The 27301-nt window shown below is 43.5% G+C and overlaps 1 protein-coding gene across 2 annotated transcripts in view; it reads left to right on the top strand.

Annotated features, from left to right (window-relative positions):
* Nucleotides 1-23591, top strand: part of BRINP1 (BMP/retinoic acid inducible neural specific 1) — a 60060-nt gene extending 36469 nt beyond the window's left edge. For both annotated transcript variants that reach the window (XM_039322863.1, XM_039322864.1), the window contains exons 3-8: nt 2910-3100; nt 8703-8872; nt 11591-11696; nt 18044-18280; nt 19216-19438; nt 21884-23591. In XM_039322863.1, the coding sequence (XP_039178797.1) occupies nt 2910-3100; nt 8703-8872; nt 11591-11696; nt 18044-18280; nt 19216-19438; nt 21884-23024 (2068 nt within the window). In that variant the 3' untranslated portion in view covers nt 23025-23591. The remainder of the gene's footprint in view (nt 1-2909; nt 3101-8702; nt 8873-11590; nt 11697-18043; nt 18281-19215; nt 19439-21883) is intronic.
* The last annotated feature ends 3710 nt before the right edge of the window (nt 23592-27301 follow it).

The raw sequence follows: 27301 nt of genomic DNA, 5'->3' as shown, positions 1-27301 counted from the left end.
AAATTCAGAGACCATCAAGGACCCCTCATTTCAACTCTGGGCTACAAATAGTCTTTACTGGTGACTTCTGTAGACCAATTTGAACCAGTCCACCCCACCCCATTGACGATGTTCAGTGCAGCAGATCCGAAGCTGACCCAGCAGCTAAGGAGTGAAGCTGGGAACAGAAAAACGTTGACGCAAGCCCGTGCGGGAACAGGGCACCAGCTGACAGATCAGCTGGTAGGTGGCATGGAGCAGATGGTGTCCCTTGGGAGACCTTGAGTAATAAGCCAGAAGAAGGAGAAAGGACAACTGAAAAACATCAGAGCGTGCCAGAGGGCTTTGTTGGTGGTGAGCACCTGGCTGAAGTTTTTGGCTTGCATATTCTGTTCTCTTGTCTGTGGAGATTCTCAGTCATCCAGGTTATGATTGTCCCAAAGATGCTTATTTTTTCCCCCCAAAAGGCAACCGGACTTTGTTTTTCGTTGAAGACGTTTCGCTTCTCCTTCAAGAACCTTCTTCAATTCTGAACTGAACTGAAAAAGAACTGAAGGAGCTTCTGGGAGGAGAAGCGAAAAATCTTCAAGGAAAAACGAAGCCCAGTTGCCTTTTGGGAAATAAAAAAGCAGATGTTCTTTTCTATTCCTTTCCTAAGCTTGTTCCCTTCTCCTCTCTGGCTTCCGTGTGGTTTGGAGAAGATGTCTATGGAGGTTCTCCATCATCCAGGTCATGGCTGTCCCAAAGGTGCTTTATCAAGGGGCAACTGGACTTCTTTGTTTTTCTTCATAAATCCTTCCATTCACCCACCATCCAGTCAGAGCTGAAGAAGCTTCTTGGAGGAGAAGTGAAATGTTTTCAAAGAAAAATAAGATGGTCCAGTGGCCTCCTGAATAAGCACCTTTGAGTTGGAGAGGATGGTCAGAAGCAGATCAATACCCAAAAGGTCTCCCTTACGGATTCCTTGCCCCGTGCTTTGAATCTTCTCAGCAGTTTCCCACTGTCCTGCCCAGTGCTAACAAGCATCCAGATGGCCTCCGGGTGACTCCTTCCTTTATTTTTTTTTTTGCGGGGGGGGGGAGGGAAATAATCTGTATTTCCTCCTGCCTTGCGCTCATTAGTCAAGTCTGCCTTTGGGTGAAATAGAGATTTATCGCCTTTTGCTCTATTTCAAAAGCAGGACAATTTCCTTTTTCCTAGGGATGCCAAACGTTTCCCCCGTGGCTTGGTACTAGAATCACATCAAAATGACTTTCTGCGTGTGTGTTTTTTTCCCCTCTGGCTCTTTTTCTTTTGATCTGATGGAAAAGAATTTGCTATCCAGAAAGCATTTTTTTTTTTAGGGGGTGGAAATGGCTGAGTAAGTGTGGAGGGATGAGCTACTTGACCTTCATTCAACCTTTTCTCCAATATTCTGCAGCTTTGTTGGCTACCGAGTCTCCCAGTTCATCTGCAGGAGGAGTGTGTGTGGGGGGGAGATAACCTCAGCAATCTCTTCTTCCCAACTGGAAAGTGGAGGCAGTTGGATGACAGGGTGGGGAAGAGCTCAAAAAGCAAAGGAGAAACACACACACACACACACACACACACACACACATCCTCCTGCAATCTTCCAGGGAATAAAGCGAGAGCTTGAAAGCTCTGATAAAATAAATTTGAATTTTGTCCCCTGGGAATGAGGTTCAAAGAGGAACAGGAAACAGTTTCTTCCTCCAGAGAGGAAGAACATTTGTAGCAACCCTCTAGCAGCTGCTCCACACCAGAAGCTTAGATTCACGCTGCCTTGTTAGCTAGGTTTGTTGACAGCCAAAAAGGGGTTAAGTTACAGAATCTTGGAAACCGGAGATATATAATTCAACTTCCCATGTCTCAAGTTTATTGTAAAATGTAAAAAAGATGTTGAGACTCTAGAAATAGAGGACAGAGAAGAACAACAACGATGATTAGAGGACTGGAGGCTCAAGCATATAAGGAACGGCTGCTGGAATTGGGTATGTCTAGTTTAATGAAGAGAAGGACCGGGGGGGACATGATAGCAGTGTTCCAATATCTCAGGGGCTGCCGCAAAGAAGAGGGAGTCAAGCTATTCTCCAAAGTACCTGAAGGCAGGACAAGAAGCAATGGATGGAAACTGATCAAGGAGAGAAGTAACCTGGAACTTTCCTGACAGTCAGAACAGTTAACCAGTGGAACAACCTGCCTCCAGGAGTGATGAATGCTCCAACACGGGAAGTTTTTAAGAAAAGACTGGACAGCCATTTGTCCAAAATGGTAAAGAGTTTCTTGCCTGAGCAGGGGGTTGGACTAGATGGCCTCCAAGGTCCCTTCCAACTTTATTAATATTACTGTTGTTGTTGTTGTTGTTGTTGTTGTTGTTGTTGTTGTTATTATTATTATTATTATTATTATTATTATTATTATTATTATTATTATTATTATTATATAAGGTGGACAGTCTTTGAAGCAGTCAGGAGATTTCTAACCAAGTGAAAAAAATTGTTGGGGAAAAAAATTCCAGCCATTCTTCTCTTTTTTCTGTGGAAGTTCATTAAATTTGGGGAAAAGAGTGGACCTCGTTTGATCAATTTGATAATTTTCTTGGGACTTGATGAAATACAGGGGATTGGTTTTGCAGGGATGTTATTAGCGTGAACGTCATGTGGGGTGTTCCCTCTTATTTATGTCAGATCTTGTCCTTCTGTTGATATAACCTCTTTCCATCTCCTCCTTTTCCTTTCTGTTTCTCCCATCCTTCTCTCTTTTCATCTTTTTTTCCCATAAAAAGCCCATAAATGGAAGTTCGGAACATCTGGCAGGAAGATTTTTGTGGTGTTCCCTCTGACACACAACTTCCCTCCTGACCCTCTTCTCGTCGACCCTCCCAGATTCAGAGCCTCACCCGTGTTTTGTGTTGCTGTCTCATTGCTCAGGGAGTTTGCCCGTTGGAAGGTGAGGAATACGGCCATTGAACGGAGGGATCTACTCCGGAACCCCGTCCCGTTGATGCCTGAGTTTCAGAGAAGCATACGCCTGCTGGGCAGGAGACCCACAACACAGCAGTTCATCGACACCATCATCAAAAAATACGGCACCCACATCCTCATCTCTGCCACTTTAGGAGGTAAGTGGTGGTGGCCTCTGGTCCTGTTTCAGGTCTTGGACATGGGAGTGACAGGAAGAGGTATGGATGACTTTTTGATTGGGGTTCAGCTTGACATCTCCGATAGAAATACAGTAGTGGCCAAAATTGCGGAAACCTTTGGGGAAAAAGTGTATTTTTGAGGTTTGATGGCTAATAACACCACTTTCTTTTGAGTAGTAACATAAAATTATATATCAATGGAAAGACAATTTAATCAAGAATGTAATGCAACAAAGTTTGTTCAATTATCTGTACTGTATTCTATGAAAAGTTATAGCCAAAGAACCAGAAAAAGGAAGCATAACTTGCTTAGGTTGATATCAGGTAGCTTTCCTTCATCTGATTGTAGCCAATGAGCATGAGTGTTTAGAGAGCCTATCAGGTGTCATCTTGTTTTGGCCATGAGCCAATCAGATCACAGTAGGGTTCAGTTATTGATGTCGTGTATTGAAGCTGAGAGGAGGACGTTTGTCAGTGTGTTATGTGATGGCTATCAAGTTGGTTGGGTTTTTTTTTTGGGGGGGGGGTGTTCTTTCATTGAGTGAGCTTGTAAAACGTAATAAAATTAAAGTCATGGTGCAAAGAGTTGACTGGTCACCCAGAAAGCGATGTAAAATAGTATTATTAAGTGAACAAGGCTACAGTTATAAAGAAATCAGAAGAAAAAAATGGGTGGAAACTTAACTAAAGGTGGCATTTCTACTGTACACTTTTCCCAAAAAGTTTCCACAATTCTGGCCACTATTATAGAGGCCAAAATGCCCTGTTTAAGTAACTGTCCAGTGTTACGATGGTGCTGAATAGTGTCACTAGCTGCAGAATCACAAGTCACGCTCTTGTTGTATCTTGCTTAGCAAGGGAGTTGGTGATCCTAACTGTGGTTGTAGAATCACAAGTCATGCTTGCATCATAACTTAACTCAACAGGAGCTGCTTTCAAGACAGATACATCTCTGGATACCTCCTTGAATTTTTTTTTTTCTTGAAAAATCTTTCTCCAGTATCTTAAAAGCTCAGCTATCGTTTTGCAGGGACTGAAGAATCTGTTAAGGAAATATCTTCAAAACAGGGAAGGTGATGGCTTTTTGGTTTTAATTAATTTTCTAAATGAACTACTTTTCCTTAGAAACGTACCTTGTTAGTTTCTTGACCTGGTCTGCTCTCCCCCCACTTTTTTTTGAAGTATACCCCACAGCACATTATTCAAAGATCTGGTCTGGTTTTTTGGTTACACACTGCTGGTTGAAAAATGGTCTGAGCGGGGTAGACTGGGAGAAGCTAATTGAAAAAGGGTCAGTAATGTCTTTGAACTGGTTTGGGAAATAGGTTTTTCCTTGGAATAACAAGACCCAGGCTTTGGTTCATAGATCACAAAGCCTCCAGGTTATTTTGGACGAGATGTTTTAATCCCTCGAGGGCTGTTGTGAGAACAACACAAAGTTCAGCAATTTTTTTTTGTTTTTTTTTTTGCGGTCTCGAATGTTGCTGGAAGTTCATGCATCTTAGCTGTCGCCGTCTACGGATTAATGCTGATTTTCATTTTTCTCGGAGCGTGTGGCTTGGCTTGGCCCATCAGGTTTGGTTCGACCCTTATGTGTTATTAGTCTGAGACAAAAAGTAATGCCTTTAAAAATAGGCTGGAAATGGAGGAAATCTCCCTGGAGGGCACTTTTTAATATGTGATTTAGAAGTCATCATAGGAATGAAACGGGCGTCCATTTCCAAAGTGGAGACACGGAAATATTTTTTTTTTAATCGTTCTTGAAGTTTAAAAATTGTGGTGGAATGTGGTCTGGATTCTCAGATGGGAGGGGCTACATTCCAGAGGACCAAGAGACAGCAAAATTTAGATACTTTGGTTGAGAGGAAGAGAATTAAGGAGGCTCCCTCCTAGCAATTCTCATAGTATATCTTTTAAACTGCAAAAGATACTTTACCAATAAAATATAACATTTTTAGTGCAGGGTTCAAATGAGGAGTAGTACTAATGCTAGTAGCACTGATGACGTTATCTAGTTGGGTTATGAAACATCTGCAAGAAAACAACCAAGCTCAGAGAGCACCAAGGACCCCACAGATCATCTCCTCCTCCTCCTCCTCCTCCTCCTCCTCCTCCTCCTCCTCCTCCTCCTCCTCCTCCTCTCCACAACCTCCCCCAGCACTGACAATGTTCCCTAGTTGGCTGATGAGTCATCTACAAGAAAATGACCAAGCTCAGACAGCACCAAGGACTCCTCAATAGTTGCTTTAGTTTTGGCAAGATAAATGAGGAACAAGGCATCTTGTTTTGTTGTTCTTTTGGGAGGGCTGACAATTCCACAACTCTTTGCGCATTTTTACTTATTAAGGTTGCAGTTGTGTACCTGCTTAGCTGTGAGTTAAATCCACCGAATGAGGCATCGTTTTGAACAAGCCGGCACCGAGGAAGCATTGAAAAGATCAAGATTTCATTTTCTTCCTTCTCATTCGTTCCCACCACCTGGGCAGGTTGTCCCTTGCCTTTCCAGCTAACCCAGACCTTTGGACGATGAAATATATTTTTTAATTTTGCCAGGGTCCGCTGGTGAATTATTCACCATGTGCTTTGCCTTTGCGCTCCTGCGTTTGCAACGCTCCGCTTTAAAACACCCACAAGCGTGGAAAGGGAGAGTTAGCAACGCCGATGCAGGAGGGAAAGCTGCCAGGAGAATAATGCAGGAAGAAAAATTTATCTTGACAGCAGTAAAAGTGGAAGACGCTCCCCAAGAGCATATATTGTTCATGAATGAGAGTATTTTCCTGCGTCACGGGGCCCCAGAAGGCCGCCTCAGAGGCTCAGCTGATCAGTCGAGGAGAGACTTGCAACGGCTCCTTAAAATTAAGCACAAAAATAAAAGGGGGAGAGTGCCTTCCAACCAATCTGGAAATCGTTGGGTGTTTGCTCAGCACCGGTGAGATCCTAGTACACCCCAGAGGACGATTTGCTGGAATTCAGACAAAGCATGATGATAATTCTCAGTGCATCAGACGCTCAAGCCGGTAGGCATTTGGCAACTTGTTTATAGCAGGAGCTTCACAGAAACGACAAAGCTATTTAAGATGCTTTATTGGAAGCAGGAAAGAAGACATGTATGTCTGTGGTGGTAGCATCACACCAAGCCAGCCCTCCCTTCTTCCTTCTCCCTTCTCCCTCTCCTTCTTTGTCTCTATCCATCTATCTATCTATCTATCTATCTATCTATCTATCTATCTATCTATCTATCTATCTATCTATCTATCTATCTATCTATCTATCTACAATATATATCTCTCTGTCATCTCTCTCTCCCCAATGTCTGTCTGTCTGTCTCTGTCTATCTGTTTGTCTGTCTGTCTGTCTGTCTATCTACCTACCTACCTACCTACCAACCAGTGGAACAGTTTGGCTTCAAATGTTGTGGGAGTTTCATCACTGGAAGCATTCAAGAAGAGACTGGACTGCCATCTGTCAGAAATGGTATAGGGTCTCCTGCTTGGGTGGGGTTGGACTAGATGACTTACAAGGTCCCTTCCAACTCTGATATTCTGATTCTTTCTTTCTTTCTTTCTTTCTTTCTTTCTTTCTTTCTTTCTTTCTTTCTTTCTTTCTTTCTTTCTTTCTTTGTATCTATCTATCTCTATCATCTATCTATGTCTATAGTCTCTCTCTCTCTCTCTCTCTCTCTCTCTCTTTCTCCTGCCCTGCCTCGGCTCCATTTTGATGTTCCCAGCCAAGATTTCTAAATTCTGAAATGCCTTCTTCTCAGGCCTTGTGTGATTTTTCCCTACCGTGTACCTCCAACTGTTTCTCCTATATAAATAGCAGCTAGTGGGAAGGCTCTGCAAAGCTGTTGCTTGCCTCTAATGGAAGTGGGTTTAATAATGGTGGAGGGGGCCTTAAAACAGGATGCCTTGAAATGGCAGTAGGGTAGGGAAGCCTACTTCGTTTTGTGTCTCGGTTTCATCCAATCCTTTACGTCCACCTGTCCTCCCCCAGCCACCAAAAGGGCTCTCCGTTCTTAATTACTATCTAAAGATCCAATCCGGGGCGGTTCCTCCTCCTAATTCCAGAGGTTGGAGAAGCATCGCGAAGAGACAATTTGCATGGAATACCCCGAACGCAAGATGACTTTGAATGTTTTAATAAATGAGAAATTAGGACTTAATAATGCAGCGAAAAATCTATTAACCCTTGTTGATTGCTGTGGCTGCCTTTCATTCCCGGGCAATGTTTTGCTCACTCGACTCAAATTGTTTGGGTGTTGGAAACACACACCCCGTTTTAACACCTAGTTTCTCCCCACTGTTTAACTTTCTCATTTGCACAGTTCATTCTGGAGCTGTAGCCATGTCCTAGGGTGTGTGTGTGTGTGTCTTTGGTGTATCTACAAACACACACACACACACGCAGAGAGAGAGAGAGAGAGAGAGAGAGAGAGAGAGAGAGAGAGAGAGAGAGAGAGAGAGAGAGAGAGAAATACATTTGCAGAAATAGAGCAGTTTCTCTCTTTCTCTCTCTCTCTTTTCTTCTCTTCCCTTCCCTCCTCTCCTCTCTTCTTTTGTCCTCCCTCCCTCCATCATCTGTCCATCCCCCCTCCCTCTGTCCCTCCCTTCTCTTCTCTTCTCTTCTCTTCTCTTCTCTTCTCTTCTCTTCTCTTCTCTCCTCTCTCCCTCCATCTGTCCATCCATCGGTCCATCCCTCCCTCTGTCCTTCTCTTCTCTTCTCTTCTCTTCTCTTCTCTTCCCTCTCAGTATATCTATTGATTGTCCTACTTCTGCAAATATTTTAGGGGGGGGGAAGCCCTCTCTTCTGCGGTTACTAGGTTGCGATTGCCGTTCTGTGTCAGAAGCACAAAATTAATTATTCCCTAATGGCCAGAGTGTTAGACCAACAGAAGCTTCCCCCCCACGTTTTTGGCACTGGCTGAAACACCCTAATTGGCCCTCGTTGAATCTGATCCAAATGAATCCTGAAAAATATAGTCAGTGTCTTTTGTGTGGGAAATGTCATATTATTCCCCCTTTAAAGAAGATTGCTTTTAATGCTCACGTGCTTGTTCGCCACCCTTTATTTCTTCATTTTGTGGATTTGTTTCATGGTGAAGAGGTGCAAGACATTAAGGATGGAGAATGGAACGGGACGTGCGCCAAGATATTAGGGCTCTTGGCCTAATTTTTCGATTTAGCGGTGCTTGTTAGCTTGGTTCTGAATGACGGATGAATTTGAGGGCTTTTCAAGGCAATAATCATCAATCTGGCATAGAAGATACATCAGCCTTGATGTCTTCTGCTTGGGAAAGTAAAGCTCCTGTTGGCGTGCCTTGAAATGCCGTTGATTGATCAGGTGTAAAATGGCTGCAACTCAAATCAAAACACAAACTGTATATTTGTTTTCATCTGTTGGCAGCAGCAGTAATTTGACTCTGATCTCCTCTTATCCTTCCTTTTTTTCTTTCCTTCTCTCTTTTTTCCTTCTTCCTTCCTTCCTTCCTCCCTCCCTCCCTCCCTTCTTTCCTTTCTTCCTCCCTTCCCTTCTCTTCCCTTCCCTTTTCACCTCCTTCTTCATCTTTTTGATGCTTCACTAGGAGAGGAAGCATTGACCATGTATATGGACAAAAACCGACTTGACCGGAAATCGGGCAATGCCAGCCAAAGTGTTGAGTCCCTTCACCAGCTTGCCTCTTCGTATTTTGTGGACCGGGATGGAACCATGAGACGTCTTCATGAGATTCAGATCTCCACAGGAGCAATCAAGGTAGAACTTGGTTTACAACACACAGTTAGTTTGGTTTGAGTAAAATGGATGTGGGGAAAACCAGTTCCTGGAAAAGGTGATTCTCCTTTTCTTTTTTTCTTTTCTTTCTTTTTTCCCCCCAAATCTTGCTCCCACCACCTCGATGTCAGTACCTATTTTCTCCTCTCCTCCCCCCAACATCTACATGAAGTCTAGATGTTCTGGTGGACCTTCTAACCAGTCTTAACTGTACATATCCTGGATATTTTTTTGGGGGGGGAGGTGGGCCTGATGGTGTCCAAGTTGGATGTTGATCTTCTCATCTAGAACTTGGCCAGTGTTTCATTCCCCTCCCCCATCCGAAATATTGTGAATCCCAGATTCCCTGATTCTGCAATGATCTCATATTTTGATGAATTTGGAAAGCTCACAAGTAGCGACCATTTTAAGAGCATTTCTTGACTTGTTTCTAAAAATGGTTCAATTTTCATTCAGTTGGGAGGGAGGAGGTACAGATTGCTGGGCTAGCTGTTCCTAATCCCATCTGAGAAATGTCGGAGGATAGACAGCAAAATCCCCAAATCTTTGGGAGATGGGAAATTGAGTAGGGAGACAAGGAAGGGGTGGAAAAGAACTGCAGGAACATGTCTGTGGAGATTCTCAGTCATCCAGATCGTACCCAAAGGTGCTTTTTCACAAGGAAACTTGACTTTTTCGTTTGTCTTTGAAGACCTTTCACTTCTCATCCAAGAAGCTTCTTCAGCTCTGATTGGATGGTGGGGAATGGAAGGATTTATACTCCTTGCAGATTGCTGGTCATTTGTCTTCTTTTAGAGAGTTGTGGAGGCCACTTGGAGGTTTTACCTGTGTCCTCAGGGTCGCCTGAATGGTGCAAATGGGTGTGGAGCCTTCTTGGCTGCAGGATGTCTTCTGCCCTGGGTCCCTTCCTTGTTGGAGACGGGCGCAGGCTGTTGGGGATGAGTCTGGGTTGTCTGCATCTCAAACTGAAGCGCAAACGGGTCTTGTAGTCTGCAACGTTTTCTGGAAATCTGTTCACACTCCTGCATAATTCAAAAGGTGATCATCCCCAAGTGCATAGCTGAATGTCTGTGTAGGTTCTCCATCATCCAGATCATGGTTGTCCCAAAGGTGCTTTTTTCAAGAGGCAACTGAACTTTCTTGTTTTTCTTTGAAGACATTTCGCTTCTCACCCAAGAAGCTTCTTCAGCTCTGACTGGATGGTGGGGAATGGAAGGATTTATACTCCTTGCAGACAACTGGTCCTTTACATTCTTTTAGAGAGCCGTTGAAGCCATTTCAAGGGTCACCTGAGTGGTGCAAATGGGTGTGGAGCCCTCTTGGCTGCAGGATGTCTTCTGTCCTGTGTCTCTTCTCTGTTGGAGACAGGCACAGGCTGTTGGGGAAGAGTCTGTGTTGTCTGCGTCTCAGATGGAAGCGCAAAGGGTTCCTGTAGTCTGCCGTGTTTTCAGGAAATCCATTGTCCCAGACGCTTCTTCAGTTCTGACTGAAATTCTGAAGTCAGAACTGGAGAAGCTTCTGGGATGAGAAGCGAAACGTCTTCAGGGAAAAACAAAGTCCAGTTGCCTTTGGGATAACTGCAGGAGCAGCTAGCCAATCAGTGTGTCTCAAGAGAAGCAATGCTGAAAGACACCTCTCGTTCTTGACCATCCTTTTCTCCTGCAGACCTGCTCGGAAGTCAGATAAATGGCTTTTTGGTGTGTGAGTGAACGGAAAGCGCCATGCGCCTAGACAAAAACCTCAAAAGTGCTGCGTGACACAGCTCACAGGATGGGATAATGGCTGGGGCAAAGGTCCTTTGGAGAGCTTGAAAGCAATCTAGTGGCCTCGGCAAAAAAAGAAAGGGAGAGTATTTGGAGCTTCTTAGCAATTGACCTACAAAACAGTGGCTGGGAGACAGTTCCATAAAGGTTTGGCCTTTGCCATCCTATCAGAGATCAGGTTTTTTTTTATTTTATTTCTGAGTGCTTGAAGGTGCCAGAGACATGTGCTGAAAGCAACTGAAGTTTGGGAAGAGGAGAGTCAGGTGCATTTCGACGGTTGATGTGCAAGGTGGGAAAATAGACACGTCCCTTTGATCTGCTCGCCATCAGGCTCTGCCAAGGGAAATAGAAGTTATTCCACTCAGAATATATCTTTCCCAACTGTCTCGAAAACAGCATGATGGTGGTTAGAAGCCTGGCCACAATTTCAGTGTTTCTCAGCAAAACTAGCACAAAATACAGAGAGAGACACACACACAGAGAGAGAGACAAACAGAAAGAGAGAGACAGAGAGAGACAGAGAGGCAGACAAAGACAGACAGAGACAGACAGAGAGAGAATAGAATAGAATAGAATAGAATAGAATAGAATAGAATAGAATAGAATAGAATGCAGAATGCAGAATGCAGAATGCAATGAATAGGATAGGATGAGATGGGATGGGATGGGATGGGATAGGATAAGATAGAAGGCAGAAGGCAGGAAGACAGGAAACCCTATACCCTTTCAGACAAATGGCTGTCCAGTCTCTTCTTAAAAACTTCCAGTGTTGGAGCATCCACCACTTCTGGAGGCAGGTTATCCCACTGGTTAATTGTTCTTCTTGGGATCTTAGTTCCATTCTGCCCACATTTTGACTGAAGTGGTTTGCTTGCTGCTCAGCCCTCTTTCCAATGGGGCAGCTCCTATGGTTTTGTTTTGTTTTGATGTGCTCCAGGTCACCGAAACACGAACAGGTCCTCTGGGCTGTAACAGTTATGACAATCTGGACTCTGTGAGTTCTGTCCTTCTACAAAGCACGGAGAGCAAACTCCATCTCCAAGGTAAGGTGGGGGAAAGGGAAACAAAAGACTCAACCGCCTGGTTTTGATGACCATGTGGTCTCCCCTCTCTAACATCTCTCTTCTTTGCAAGGTGTTTCAAGGAACTGTATCCAGGTGAGATGCGGGAGGCTTCATCCTTGGCTGGCCTCATTCTTGAATGTCTATGGAGATGCTCAATCACCCAGGTCATGCTCCTCCCAAAGATGCTTTTCCCAAAAGCAACTGGATTTTCTTGGGTTTTCTTTCCTTGAAAACGTTTTGCCTCTCATCTAAGAAGCTTCTTCAGTTGATGAACTGAAGAAGCTTCTTGGATGAGAAGCAAAACATTTTCAAGGAAGTCCAGTTGCCTTTGGGACATCGCTCTTGTACTTTGCTTTGAATTTATTTATAATAAAGGAGAATATTTGAGGCTCAGAGTTGAAATCTGAGCTTGGTTGTTTTCTTGCAGAAAGAGAACAAGCCCCACTCCCTTCTAGCACTGATGATGTTCCCTAGTTGGGTAATGAAACGTCTGCAAGAAAACCACCAAGCTCAGAGACCGCATCTTAATTTATTTACAGCCAAACCTTGCCTCTAAATCATGGCTCTGTTCTTATTTAACTGAAAAAGGAGTGAAATTTAGCATGGCATATGAGATCCTTTGTCTTACTTATTTAATGTTCTGTTTACAAATGTTCCTCTGGATATATTTAGTCACAATCTCCCTATGGGACACTGAGCAGTCAGATCTATGCATGTGAAACCCTTTTTTTGATTTGTGTTTGTTTGCCTGTGTTTTGCCTCTAATGCTTTCCTGGGGTTCCCGAGCACATTGTTAAACCCCCATCCTGTGACAATATATCAGAAACAATGGAAGTAATATTTTAGTGCAAACATCTCAACTTGTTCTGAATTATGAAAGCAAAACAATCTGAAAAAGAGTCAGAGATTTCAGGTAACCCACAAGGATCAATTGAAGCTAATCCAATCCTTGATTGTATAAACAAGAGGAATAGAATTATAATCAAGGGAAGTATTAGTACTGCTTTATAAATTCTTAGTAAGGCCACACCTGGAATACTGCAGCCAGTTTTGGTCACCAAATTACAAAAAAAAGATGTTGAGACTTTGGAAAAAGTGCAGAGAAGAGCAACTAAGATGACTAAAGGCCTGGGGACTAAAACATACGAAGAACGGTTGCAGGATTTGGGTATGGCCAGTCTAGAGAAAAGAAGGACTAGGGGTGACACGATAGCAGTCTTCCAGTATTTGAGGGGCTGCCCCAAAGAAGGGGGGGGGTCAACTTATTTTCCAAAGCACCAAAAGTCAAGATAAGAAACAACGATTGGAAACTAACCAAGGAGAGAAGCAACCTGGAACTAAGGAGAAGCTTCCTAACAGTGAGGACAATTAATCAGTGGAACAGAAGTTGTCTTCAGAAGTTGTGGATGCTCCATCACTGGAGGTTATTAAGAAGAGACTGGACAGCCACCTGTATGAAAGATTATATGATCTCCTGTTTGAGCAAGGGGCTGGACTAGAAGACCTCCAAGGTCCCTTCCAGCTCTATTCTGACCGATTGATTGACTGATAAGTTACAATGGCACTCCCCAAAGAATGACTAGTCTTGCAAATACAAGACAACTCTTGGAGCATCCCCACAATCAGGTGATTAAAAATTTGGATCCTTGGCAACTGGCATGTATTTTCAACACTTGCAGTGTCCTGGGTCATGGAAGTGTGGTTTGCAAGCTTCCCAGACAGATTCTAAGACAGCAAAGTCAGGGGGGGAAGCTGGACTCGCTCAACGATTCACTGAACGACTGCAGTGACTCACACTTATCAACCTTGCCGAAAAATGTCGCAAAATTGGGCACAACTCGCTGAAGAACCACCGTCCTTGGCAGTGGAAATTCTGATCACAATTGTGATCATAAATCAAGGACTGCATTCCAACCTTTAACTAAAATCACGTGTGTTGGATGTGTGCACAAGGGTGCGTAGGGCTGTTCTTTCCTCCCGGCTTCTGAGTGAGTTTCCGATTGAAAATAATAGATGTTGGTGAGTTATGTGGCAACAATTATACAGCCACCACAAGTTCTGGCAACAGCTTTACACGGGGCTGTCAAAGCAATCGGAAGAGACTGAAGTTGTGATCCATTATCTGCAGCCCTGTAAATAGTTCCTAATGAGGAAGTTACACAGCAGCTGGGAAGGCAAAGGTTTCCATTAATTATTCTGAGAAGCACCTTCTAGTTGGTGGAGTGAGTAGAAAAATGAAGAAGGTAAAAGGCACACTTTTAAAGGTTACTGGTAATGAGATGACTTGTTTATCCTTCTCTCCAGCTGAGAACCTTCCATCATTCTTGTCTGTATAGTTTTGACAGATGCCGACTGATGCAACAGTCACACCGCTGGCTGATTTCAGTTCTGGACTCCAGTTCTGAACGTCACCCTTTTTAAGAAGGATCCAGGCAAACTGGAGCAGGTTCAGAGAAGAAGGAACTAAAGTTGTGTATGAGATTCACAATTAGAAATAAGGAGAAAGTTTCTGACAGTGAGAACAATCAACTAGTGGAACAGACTGCCTACAGAAGTTGTGGCAGCTTCATCACTGGAAACTTTGGACTGCCATCTGTCAGTAATGGTGTAGGGTCTACTGCTTGGGCGGTAGGGGGGGGTGGACTGGATGACCTACAAGGTTGCTTCCAATTCTGTTATTCTAAGGTTCTAAGATAAAGGGAGCTGGATATGTTTAGTCCTGAGAACAACTGATATGAGAGAGAGAGGTGCAGGAGAACATCTTTCAAGTACCAGAAAGGGCATCAAGTAGAAGAAAGTCACATGGGTTAATGCAGAGAAGAAGGGCCTTAAGTTACAGGAAGGTAGGGATCAGTTAAATGGGAGGAGGAGGAGGAGGAGGAGGAGGAGACAGATATAAAGGAGGAGGAGGAAGAGGAGGAGGAGGAGGAGGAGGAGGAGGAGACAGATATAAAGGAGGAAGAGGAGGAGGAAGAGGAAGAGATAGATATGAAGGAGAAAGAAGAAGGAAAAAAGAAGATGTGGAAGGAGGAGGAAGAGGAGTGAGGAGAAGAAGGAGAAGGAAGGTGTCCATTAAATCATGTCCGACTCTTGATGGTTCTTTGGGCTAGGTCAGGGGTAGGCAACCTTGGCTCTTTTATGACTCGTGGACTTCAACTCTCAGAATTCCTGAGCCAGCTATGCTATGCTGGCTCAGGAATTCTGGGAATTGAAGTCCACGAGTCATAAAAGAGCCCAGGTTGCCTACCCCTGGGCTAGGTCTCTCCATATCTTCCGATCTTGCACTACATCTTTGAAATCATTCTATGCTCTGGCTGGTGCCAGCTTTGATGGCGTCCATCCACCGTATTCTTAGGCAGCCTGGTTTCCTTTCACCACTAACTCTTCCACGTTAGGAACAAATTCCTAGTGGTAAAAGTATTTGTGCTGGCATGCGTTACTAAGGAAGATGTTATGTTCCCCTTTGCTGGCGGACTTCAAGGAGAGGAGCCAACCTGTCACGAAGATTCAAATTTGGGTTCTTGCACTGAGCTGGAGATTAGATTAGTCGACCTCAGTTTCCTCTCCCAGTTTTGAAATCTGGCTAGCCTCAACTTCCCAGACTCCGTCGGTGACAACTCTTAAGTCTGCTTGTAAGAGGTGGGTCCTTGAAGAAGACTTGGAACCAAAAAGTATTGGGGTGCCTTCTTCAAATGGTTGAAGGCAGCTTTGGGCCACCAATATATCTTTTTGCATGCCTATATTATTATTATCCAATACACACACACACACACACACACACACTCACACACACGGTGAAATGGCCAAAGATGGGTCTCTCTTCCCTGTAGGCCATCCATATTTGGAAAATAAATTTGTGCCCTTTAATTGTTCACCTTCTGTTCTCCAAATGAAGCTGGTTCTGCTCCTTTCCCCACTTCTTCCTTTTTCCCTTCTGTGTCCCAAATACCATTTCTATTGATCGGGTTGCAGGAAATTAGGTCAAAACACACACACACACACACACACACACACACACACACACACACACGTCAAGACTGTGACTTGATTTCTTTTTTTCCTCCCTTAATTCCAAGTTGCCATGGATGAGGCTATAAATGGAACTTGTCACCAAGGACTCGGCTGTGTGTCTTTGCATCTTCCGAAGTGAGCTCGCTCTTTCTGATTCTCATCTTCTACGAGCTTGAAAAACGCCTGTCATTCAAACTTTTTCCCCCATCAGTATTTAATGCTCTGTAGCTCCGGGTAGCCATTTAAGTGACCGTTTGCAATCGCAACGGCCCTGAAAAAAACCCCACTGTGACCGTTTTTCACAGTAACGACCGTCATAGCATCCCCGTGGTCATGTGATCGAAATCCACACGCATGGCAACTGACTCATAGTTACGACGGTTCCAGCGTCCCAGGCTCAGGTGATCTCCTTTTGCAACCTTCGGACAAGCAAAGTCAAATGGGGGAAGCAGATTCTGTTTAACAACTGTGTTACTAACTCAAACCCTGCATGGATTCACGGATTCACAACTGTGGCAAGAAAGGTCATTCAGTGCAGCCAATCGACACATTTCTCACTTAGCGACCTAAAATTGTGATCGGAAGTTTAGAACTACCTGTATTTATCCTATTTGTTGAACAGATTCTTCTTGGCTTCTATTTCTTTTGTCACCCATCGTACTTGCTCAAGGAATAAGATTTCTCTCTCTCTCTCTCTCTCTCTTTTTTTTTCTTTTTTGGCAAAAGCCTCTGAAGTTGTACAGATTTTGAAAGGTTGGTGTTCTGATTCCTTAGAAGCATTTACAAATGGAAGTTGTTGGGTTTTTTTTAATTAGAAGGAATTTTTTTAAAATCATTTACATTCCTACTCATCTCCAAAGAGAGCCAACAAACTCATCTGGCCTTCTCAGAGTTTAGTTTTTGATGGAATAATAATTTTACAGACTTCAATACTGTCATGAATCCAAACGTGGAGGAGGGGAAGATTTCTTTTCTATTCTAAGAAAGGGAAGAAGAGAGGAGTGAATCACAGCCAGCGCATCATTCTAGTTCTGATCAGCAAATTGAAATTGTATAACAGATTACAGGTTGTTTTGTGTTTTTTTTTTTAAAAAAAATCGAGGCCTGCCAGTGTGTGCAGCAAAAAGAATTGGGGCTCAGCTCTGGATGGTTAAATTCTTCTTCCAATTATTGATAAACTCCCTCCTTCAGATAAGATCTGAATGATCTCATTTTTGCATTTTTTTTTATTTTGTTCTTCCTTTCTGCACCACTGAGGTTTGTCAAATGGCATTAGGAGGATTTTTCAGCCCTACAAATGGAAGAGTAATTAGTGAGGTTTTCAGTGGCTTCATCAGCCACTCTGAAGATTTAGGCCTGCATCTGGCTGAGCGACACGCACAGGCAAATGTTTCTAAGATCTGCAGGAAGGCTGGATTTTTTGCGCTCCTCGTTCGCCATCCTTGGGTACCCCAGGGAAGCTGATCGGCTTTGACAAGCTCAGCTTCCCAAATGTGAGGAAACAGCTGCAGAGACACAACGGGCCTCGGGCTGCCCAGTGAAAACTGCCGACGTGAACAGAAAGCATGGATTGCTGAACGGTTGCGTGGCCAGCCACTTGTGCAAAGCACTGATGTCCACTTAGCCAAGAAAAGTTGGTTTCTTGGAGTGACCTTGCAAACATACATTTTCAGTTCCGCTTCTGGGACACCAGAACTACCAAAATGGCGGCTGGAGGGAGACATGAAAAGTCTGCCAATTTATAGACTGTGTTCTCACAATATCAGATAGAGAACCTCACAAATTTGTCCAAGAATGAGTCCTGTTTGATTAGGGGGTTGGACAAGTGTTAGAAATTCTGTTTATATAAAGCACCACAGAGCAAACAAAGGGTACAGTCACCATGTGCTTTACTGCTCAACTATTTAACTGTAACAGGAAACAGGAAACTCTACTCCGAACCAAAGAGCATAGAGTACATACCATAGATCCAAACTTGTAAATACTGCCTCTACTGGCTGAATACTACTGTAGTTGTTGCATAGAAATACATTCCGACAATTAGAAGCCCTCATTGGTCCCTTCCAGGTCTCTGATTCTAAGATTAGAGCTTTCTGGATGTGAGGTTCAGCATGTTAGGTCAACCTTCCCCTTGGGATTCTTCATGGTTCAATAAGATTGTGCAAACGCCAAAAGTAGGTCAGCTTTCCCACAACACAGGTTAAGCATGAAATGCAAAACCAGCCCAGGTGACTCTGCTAGAGAAGTTAGGGGAGACTCTCTCTCCTCGTCCTATTTTGATTTCCTTTTCTCTCTTCTTTCTCTCTTCCCTGTAGGTCTCCAGGTCATCTTTCCTCAATATTTGCAAGAGAAATTTGTGCAGTCAGCCCTGAGTTACATCATGTGCAATGGAGAAGGCGAATATATCTGCCAAGACAGCCAGTGTGGATGCCAATGTGCCGAAGAGTTCCCACAGTGCAATTGTCCCATCACCGATATCCAGATAATGGAATACACGTTGGCTAACATGGGCAAATCCTGGACAGAGGCCTACAAAGATCTAGAGAATTCAGGTAATTGGGGAGAAAGGCCAGGGTGTCTTGGTGGGATGAGACAGTTAATGGCTTTACGCCCAATCAAATTAGTCCTTCAGAAGATGCCATCTGATTCAAGGAGGAATTAATCTGATTTGGAAAGTTTGGAGATTTGATTGAACTACTTGAACTGGGATGTCTATGGAGATTCTACGTCCCCCAAGTCATGGTTGTCTCAAAGGTGCTTTTTCAAAAGGCAACTGGACTTTTGTTTTTCTTTGAAGACATTTCGATTCTCATCAAGAAGCTTCTTCAATCAATCAATCTATCAAAACAAAACTGGAAGGGACCTTGGAGGTCTTCTACTCCAACCCCTTGCTCAAACAGGAGACCCTAGACCATTTCAGATAGACGGCTGTCCAGTTTTTTCTTAAAAACCTACAGGGATGAACCACCTAAAACTTCTGAGGGCAAGCTGTTCCACGGTTAATTGTCTTCACCGTTAGGAAGTCTCTTCAGTTCTGAAGAAGCTTCTTGGATCAAAAGCGAAGAAGTTTCTTGGAACTGAAGAAGCTTCTTGGATCGGAAGTGAAATGTCTTCAAGGAAAAACAAAGTCCAGTTTCCTGTTGGAAAAGCACCTTTGGGACAGCAGAAAGAGGTCTTTCTCATCACCTGTGGTGATTCCTTGAGCTGAAGGTCCTGAGAACTGATCCTTGGACTTTCTCTACGGGATGGGGCTGTTGAACTCTGGTTCCTTCTCATGGAATACTAGGGCTGGAAAGGACCTTCTAGTCCAACCTGCAGGAGTTCTTATACTATCCCAGGCAAATGGTTTTCCAACTTCACCTTGAAAACCTCAAGAATGCCCAACATTCTATAGTGGAAAGAAAGATGATCTACAGGTCCTCCCATCAAATGACCCCCTCTTGGAGTTCTGTTTATTTAGATTTGTTTGTGTGTATGGAATTCCTAGATGAATTCAAGTCCTTCATGAAGAAACTACCTAACAACCATTTCCTGACCATTGGGAGCATCCATCAGCACTGGGGGAATGACTGGGACCTTCAGAACCGCTACAAGCTCTTGCAGAGTTCCATGGAGGCTCAACGGCAGAAGATCCAACGCACTTCCCGTAAACTCTTTGGCCTCAGCATCCGTTGTCGGCACAATCCTCACCACCAGCTGCCTAGGGAAAGGTACCGGCTCTCTGCTTTTAGCTGGTGTATGGGTGTGTATGAGTACAAGTAGTCCTCTACTTAAGATGACAATTGGGGCCAGAGTTTCTTCTCGTAAACAAGGTGGCTGCTAAGTGACACAGCCTAGGTATAAGCAGATAGATAGATAGATAGATAGATAGATAGATAGATAGATAGATAGATAGATAGATAGATAGGCAGGCAGGCAGACAGACAGAGAGACAGACAGACAGACAGATATCGAAATTACCAAATATCCTTTGCACCCAATTAGATCCAAGGAAGCATCATCCGAAGGCAATTTTTTGGGCCGTCTGAATGCTCTGGCCAAGAGAAAGTAGTAGTTACCATGTGGGGCGGACTGCAAAAAGATAGAGCGGTAAAATTAACAGCGTGAGATTTTTCCCGTGCCATTCACAAAGCTCTAATAGAAATGGCATGTTCTATATTCAAATTATGGCCTAAAGGAACACACTGACACTCAACTACCCTTAATGGAAATGAAGGCAAATAGAACGGAAAGCTAAAGAGAGAGAGAGAGAGAAACTTGCATTTAGCTAATCTTAATGGTTCGGAAAGGCGTGAGTTAAAAAAAACCCAAGCTCTTTTCACTCTTGTTTGCTTCTGCTTTTTTCTCCTTCTCGCACATCTAGAGTTTTGTTTGCAAAACAAGCCCAGTCAATGCATTAATTAAAAACAATGCCAGAGGTGACTTGAATGGAAAATGGAAAGGAGCGAACTGGGGATTCGCTTCTCGTTTTTGCTGACCTGGTTTTGCAATTTCTGAATGGGAAGCATTGCATGATTTATAAGGCCTTGGGCAAAGCCAGTGACTGGAGGAAGCCATGCAATGAAGGGATTGGCCTGCATGTGTAAAAAAAACCCAAAACCAAACAAACATTGTTTTTGCAGGGATGTACCGATAGCTGCCTCTAACAGATGAAAAACTGAGAAATGGCAGGGAGAGAGATTGACGCCAATCTAAAAAAACTAAAAGAGCTTGAAATAATTCTCCAATTCACCTAGGAGTGTCTCCTAAGACTTTGGAGACACTTGTGTACTTTGTATGTCATGGAATAAAGCTCTGGGGGTTTTTGCATATTTTTTTGTTAACCAGGAGCGAGCTAGGAACTTCCACGCCCACCAATCATCTGTGTGGATGCTTCCTTTAGGTCAGAAATGTGCAAAAAGACAAATGCTTGACAAATGCTTGGGAGAGAAGAAGCACTGAAGGAAAAGTTGACGCAGCAGTTTAACTGGCCATAGATACTTTTTAAAAGCGACTATCAAAGAATGGAAGTTCCCCCACAAAAATCCTTTTAGGAGAAGGCAGTGGCCATCCAAGAAAACTATCTGGTACTATGATCTATATGGAATTACCCAAAATGGAACTTGACGTGAAGGTTCTTATTTCACCTTCTCATCAAGTGACTTAGATATGGAGGCTACTGCGTGAGGATTAAATTAAAAGGAGCTTTGGTTTCCTCCCTTCCCACATGGATGTTCTCCCATGATAAGTCATCCTTATGAACCTTCTAATGGAGGCCACTTTGAGGGACCTTGGTCTTATTTGAGGGTTAAGCCAGGCCTAGGTTCTAGGGCAAAAAGGGACAACCTATGGTTGAAACTCCACCAGAGTCCACTGGAGTAGATTGGCCGATACATTTAAATAAATGATAGGCCACAAAGGGGAAAGCTTCTGGTTGATGTTCTACAGCTGTGGTGGTCAATCTTTCAATTTTATGGAACTATCTGTAGTTTTGTGAGGAAATGGACATCCAGAGTAGGTAGGACCATGGATGGTGATGTTAGAAACTGGTCAGGCTTATAACAGTGATTTTGCAGAAAGTTGCTCTTTTGGTTGATTATAAGGCATGTGTCATGGTTCCGACAGATGAAACTCTTCAAAGAACTTCGAGGCATTGTTTACCTTAAAGAATCTTTATTTGAGAAGCATAGCAGCGGCACGTACATAGACCAAGCCAAAATCTGAATTCCCCTACCCTGAGCACATAGTATCAAAGCACAATTCCCTCCTCTAATTTACAGTCATAAATCACATTCTCCAATTATTTTGAAATGCAGGCTTTCCCTCCAGTTCTCCAACCGCCATTTCTTATCATCTCTTATTTCAAAAAACCTTGGTTCTCACACTGTTACAATATTGTTATGTCTAACTAAACTCCCATGCACATTCCTCCTCCCCCCCCCCAGTATCATCTAATTCTAATTCTAAGAATAAAACCTAAGAAGGAAAATGGTTGCATCTCCATACGTTGTCAAAGCAAAAACATCCGATGTTAGCAGCGTTGACATCATGCAGTTGAGTTGGGGAAACTGATCTTGGGTGAACCCAGCCATTGAGCTTTCTCAGAAGTACTTAGAGATGTAAGTTTGTAGGTTTCAAGAGATGCCCTATTATAGCCTATGCTTTCTCACCTGTAGGACGATACAGCAGTGGCTCTCCCGAGTCCAGTCTTTGCTTTACTGCAACGAGAATGGCTTCTGGGGGACCTTCCTAGAGAGCCAACGGAGCTGTGTCTGCCATGGGAGCACCAGTCTGTGCCAGCGGCCCATCCCGTGCATCATTGGCGGCAACAACAGCTGTGCCATGTGTAGCTTGGCCAACATCTCCCTCTGCGGCTCCTGCAACAAGGGCTACCGTCTCTCTCGCGGCCGCTGTGAGCCCCAGAATGTGGACTCTGAGCGCAGCGAGCAATTCATCAGCTTCGAGACAGATTTAGACTTCCAGGATCTGGAGCTGAAATACCTCCTTCAAAAGATGGATTCCCGCTTGTACGTCCACACGACTTTCATCAGCAACGAGATCCGCCTGGACACCTTCTTCGACCCCCGGTGGCGCAGGCGCATGTCCCTGACCTTAAAGAGCAACAAGAACCGGATGGACTTCATCCACATGGTCATCGGGATCTCCATGCGTATCTGCCAGATGCGCAACAGCAGCCTGGACCCCATGTTCTTTGTCTACGTGAACCCTTTCAGCGGGAGCCACTCCGAAGGTTGGAACATGCCCTTTGGAGAGTTTGGCTACCCGCGCTGGGAGAAAATCCGTCTGCAGAACAGCCAGTGTTACAACTGGACTCTCTTGCTGGGGAACCGGTGGAAAACGTTTTTTGAGACTGTCCACATCTACCTACGCAGCCGGACTCGGTTGCCCTCCTTGATGCGTAACGAGACTGGTCAAGGGCCTGTGGACCTTTCCGATCCCAACAAGCGCCAGTTCTACATCAAAATTTCAGACATCCAGGTGTTTGGATACAGCTTGCGCTTTAATGCCGACCTGTTGCGTAGCGCGGTGCAGCAAGTCAACCAGTCCTACACACAAGGCGGGCAATTCTACTCCTCTTCCTCGGTCATGTTGCTGATGTTGGATATACGGGACCGAATCAACAGATTGGCACCTCCTGTAGCCCCTGGAAAGCCCCAGCTGGATCTCTTCTCTTGTATGCTCAAACACCGTCTGAAACTAACCAACACGGAGATCATCCGGGTGAACCACGCGCTGGATCTGTACAACACGGAGATCCTTAAACAATCCGATCAGATGACGGCCAAGCTCTGCTAACCCCAATTTTATGTACTTATCTATACAAACTAATCCTTTTTTGCTGTAAACGGACACACTCAAACAAAAAAAACCCCGAATAAACAAACAAAGGAACTCGACCGACGTTTAAAAAAAAAAGAGGAAAAAAAGATTTTAAACAAAAGTACAAAAAAAAATATGTAAAATGTAATTAATAAACAAAAGAAAAGGGAGGGGAGAGAAGCAGAGGTCCTCATTCACTGGGAAATGAAAAGCAATTGGTTTGGGCAGCCATGTAAATGAGACACCCGTGTTTTGTTGCGCGTCTAATCACACACACACACACACACACACAAAGGAGCTCAGGATGTGAATTTCCGTGAGGTTGTGGCTCCGTCGGATGTTGAAGCAGCAGAGATGGGTAGGGGAAAGATGGTCTTTGGAGATCTCGTGTATGTAATTGTAAAGATTTCAGCTATGCAGGTGCCAAACAGAAGATGGTAAGAGTGTGGAAGAGAGAAAATTCTGTGTACGTGTACAAAGAATTGCCATTTCTCCTGGTGGGGGTGGAATGGCCAAAGATAAAACATTATTTCTTTTGTGAAGTGTGAGAGCCCTTGATTTATTCTGAATCATTGTCTGCCATCCTATAACTTGTCTTTTTTTTTTTCCTTGCAACCTAAGATGAAGGAGGCAAATTGTGATTAGGTTTCTAGACTGGACCCTAATCTGTTTAAAAAGAAAGAAAATTGGGAGTTAGCTTAATGTGGAGATTTGATTTGGAGAGGGTACCATCGAGATTACAAACTGAATTGAACTTTCTGAATCAAGTTGAGGCAGTATATGTTATCTCCTTGAGTTGGTGGCTTCTGAAGTGGTCCCTCAATTGGATGGGTTTTTTTTCACATACACAGAAAGGCCTCCCCCCCCCCCAAAAAAGCACAAATTGACTGTCCAAATCAGATGGATTTAATCTGATGATTAGATCTCAAAATGTGGATTAAATGGATATAGAAGGAAACGGAAACAAATTTAATTCAGAATAGAGCTGGAAGGGACCTTGGAGGTCTTCTAGTCCAGCCCCCTACTCAAGCAGGAGACCCTATGCCATTTCATATAAGTGGCTGTCCAAATATAATCCAAATTCAATCAAATCCCCATGATTATTTTTCTATCGCTTGAAACAATGGAGGATCTATTCTTACCTCCATGGTAGGATCATAAATATATATGGAAGTGAAATTCATTGGATTCATGGGTTAAGGGTCCATAGATGACAAACATACAGTTAAACCAGCATTAGCGATGTCCATAACCGCACATGATATCTCAATAACTATGGAGAAACTCCATCGTGGTCCAGTGCAAGTTGGTAGATTTATGGGGTTTTGACTCTCCGGGGCTCAGACTGGGTTAGGATGACTGGCTGAAGTTAAGGGAGAACCTTGGTCTTTCATCCCTTAGCTCACCATCTTAAGCATCATATCACACTGGGGTGAATTCTCTCTCTCTCTCTCTCTCTCTCTCTCTCTCTCTCTCTCTCTCTCTCTCTCTCTCTCTCTCTCTGATTCAATTACTGTCTACCTGGTGATGTGTAGGACCAACTGAATTGCATCTTATTAGTATGTTGATGTTAAAGCAGCTAAGGATGTTGAGCGTCATGCTTGGGGTTACTATGGAAATGAGAGGAGTTCTTTAATTAGCTCTTACATGAAAGCCTTGGGAAGGGCCTTGGATTCTATAGAGGCGAGTTGAGGACTGTAGCAATTGGAGTCCTTTCTCCTCCATTTCCATGCTGAGAAGAAGAGCAGCACTCACACTAGTGGCTTAACCAGGCTGCTGAAGAAGAGAATATGTCCTTCCCTTGGATGTACAAGTCCAGGTTAAACGTGCTGTAGAGGAAAACTAGACGTTTAATGATGGGTGGAAATAATGCCCTGGAAATCATAAAGATGATAGCTAAATCCCATGGTAGCCTAGTTGTCAGTTGGCAAATGGGTCCTACATGTCCATGATTTTCACAAGGTCTCAACTAGATGGGCAGCTTGTCCATCTGTCAGCTTGTTCATATCAACAAAACCACAAACAAGTGACTCACATCTCCTAGATGATTGATGATGAACAGGAAAGACTCTTCTCTATGCATATCTGCTTTCCAAAACATGTACAAGGTAAGCTGCTCACACTGTCTGTGATTCTTTTCTCTACATTCTGGGTCCAGGAGGACTCCCTAGTCCTCCCCGTTCATGGAGATGAGGAAGGAACAGCCACAACAACTCCCACACTATTTAGACATGCTATCCAAAGTTTCACTAATGATTCCAGATCCAGTCTAGTGACAGCTGTGTGCCTCCAGCAATTCTTGATGTTCCAGGTTCAGTTTATTTATTTATTTATTTATTTATGAGACTTATATACCGCTTTAAGTGCGAGCACTCTCTAAGCGGTGTACACCGGTAAGCAATGTATATATATATATATTTACATTGCCCCCAACAATCTGGGTCCTAAAGACTATCTTTGTTTCAAGGAGACAATCACCTCCAAGAGCAGTCAGCTGGCTTGGTGCACTTCTAGTGGGTGATGCAAACACAAAGGCTGGTGGCGTTTGTATTACAAGGCTTTCTACAGATGGGGCAGAAGAGAAGGCTAATGGCATAATTTGTTGGTTGTGTGTACACTGAAAGCTTATGCACCAGGGACAAACTCCTTGTGTGTCCAATCACACTTGGCCAATAAAGAATCCCATTCTATTCTATTCTATTCTATTCTATTCTATTCTATTCTATTCTATTCTATTCTATTCTATTCTATTCTATTCCTTTCCTAGTTACAGCCCACGATGAAAGTGTTGGTGGGCGACTCTCTTAATGGACCTATTCACAGGAACTATGATTAATGGACTTATAATAGAATAACAAAGTTGAAAGGGACCTTGGAGCAAGAGGCCCTGTACCATTTCAGAGAAGTGGTTGCCAAACTTATGGATGGATCTATCTGGATACAAACATCTACATTTATAAAACAGTATGGAATACAGATGTTCACTATCTTCTTGATTCAACTTCCCCTAGTCTTATATAAAATAGATTCTCTCTCTCTCTCTCTCTCTCTCTCTCTCTCCCTCTCTCTCTCTCTCTCTCCCTCTCTCTCTCTCTCTCCCTCTCTCTCCCTTTCCCTCCCTCCCCCCCCCTCTCTCTGCTGGGCCCATCAATCTGTCTATTCCTATTTGGGAGCCTGACCTAAATCTGTCACCACAGAATAAATTTGTCTTAACACTCAGGGTTTTACTGCGAGATAACTGCATTATTATGTAGGCAAGTGTATATTAATCTGCTTATAAAATGCACATGAAAATCTCCTATGTACATTTCTGACATCAGATAAGTTGTGGGGGCTGAGACAGTTGGAAAATCAGATGGGCCCTGTGTCAGAAGACAATTCTCATTCTATAAAAGGCAATTAAATATGGGATCTCTCTCTCTCTCTCTCTGCCCCCAGATTGCCCAATGACTCATTAAAAGTTTCCTAGGGTAACAAATTGCCCAAATCTGCCATCAGGATAGCTTCTGAAATTCTTTTTAATTCCCATTTCTGCTCAACCTGAAGCCACCTTAGATGCCTACAAGAAATGGGTTCAGGTCAACTATGGACCAGTTTTAGCATCGTTGAAGATTTATTTCATGCCGTTGAAGAAAATGGCAGCGGGAGCCCCAATGCAGGCTATTGACTCTATACACAAAAGTCAAAGCATTGTTGTTTGCCTGGAGTTATTACACAGCTATTTTTTTTTTTTTTAAAAGAAAAGTTTGGAAAACTCGTCCTGAAGTTTGCTTTGCAGAAGGACCCGTAAGGAAGAAAAGGAACCCAAAGGAACGATGTGAGCAGCACACAGGAAGGAAAGCAGAGTTAGAAAATGAAAATTTAAAAACCTAGAGAGCCACAGAAGTACACATGTTCTTTTAAAGAAAGAAAAAGGTGCAATTTATCCTTTAAACCTGCAAAACGAGCGTGTTTGGGGTGATCTCCCTGAAGCCTACATATGAATTTGATTCCCTCATTCCCCACATCGCTGGGTGATTTTTTCCCCCGGTACCTTTACGGTTGTCCTTTTTATAGTTTGAATATAAAATGCAAAAGTACAAAAGCAAACAACAGAAAAGATAATTTGAGGGAAAAGGGAATAGAAAAGTGTAGAAAAGGAGGGAAAGAAAAAAAGGAAAGCCATTGATCTCCGTAGAGTAAGATAGAAATATCACACCTCAACTTTTGATTTTTACGCAATAGTATAAACTAGCCATTTCGATAACAACGAT

Source organism: Crotalus tigris, unplaced genomic scaffold, assembly GCF_016545835.1.
Source record: "Crotalus tigris isolate CLP2741 ecotype Arizona unplaced genomic scaffold, ASM1654583v1 scf7180000024151.2778019, whole genome shotgun sequence".
In the NCBI taxonomy this organism is placed as follows: domain Eukaryota; kingdom Metazoa; phylum Chordata; class Lepidosauria; order Squamata; family Viperidae; genus Crotalus; species Crotalus tigris.
This window is presented reverse-complemented; position numbering and strand designations above follow the sequence as displayed.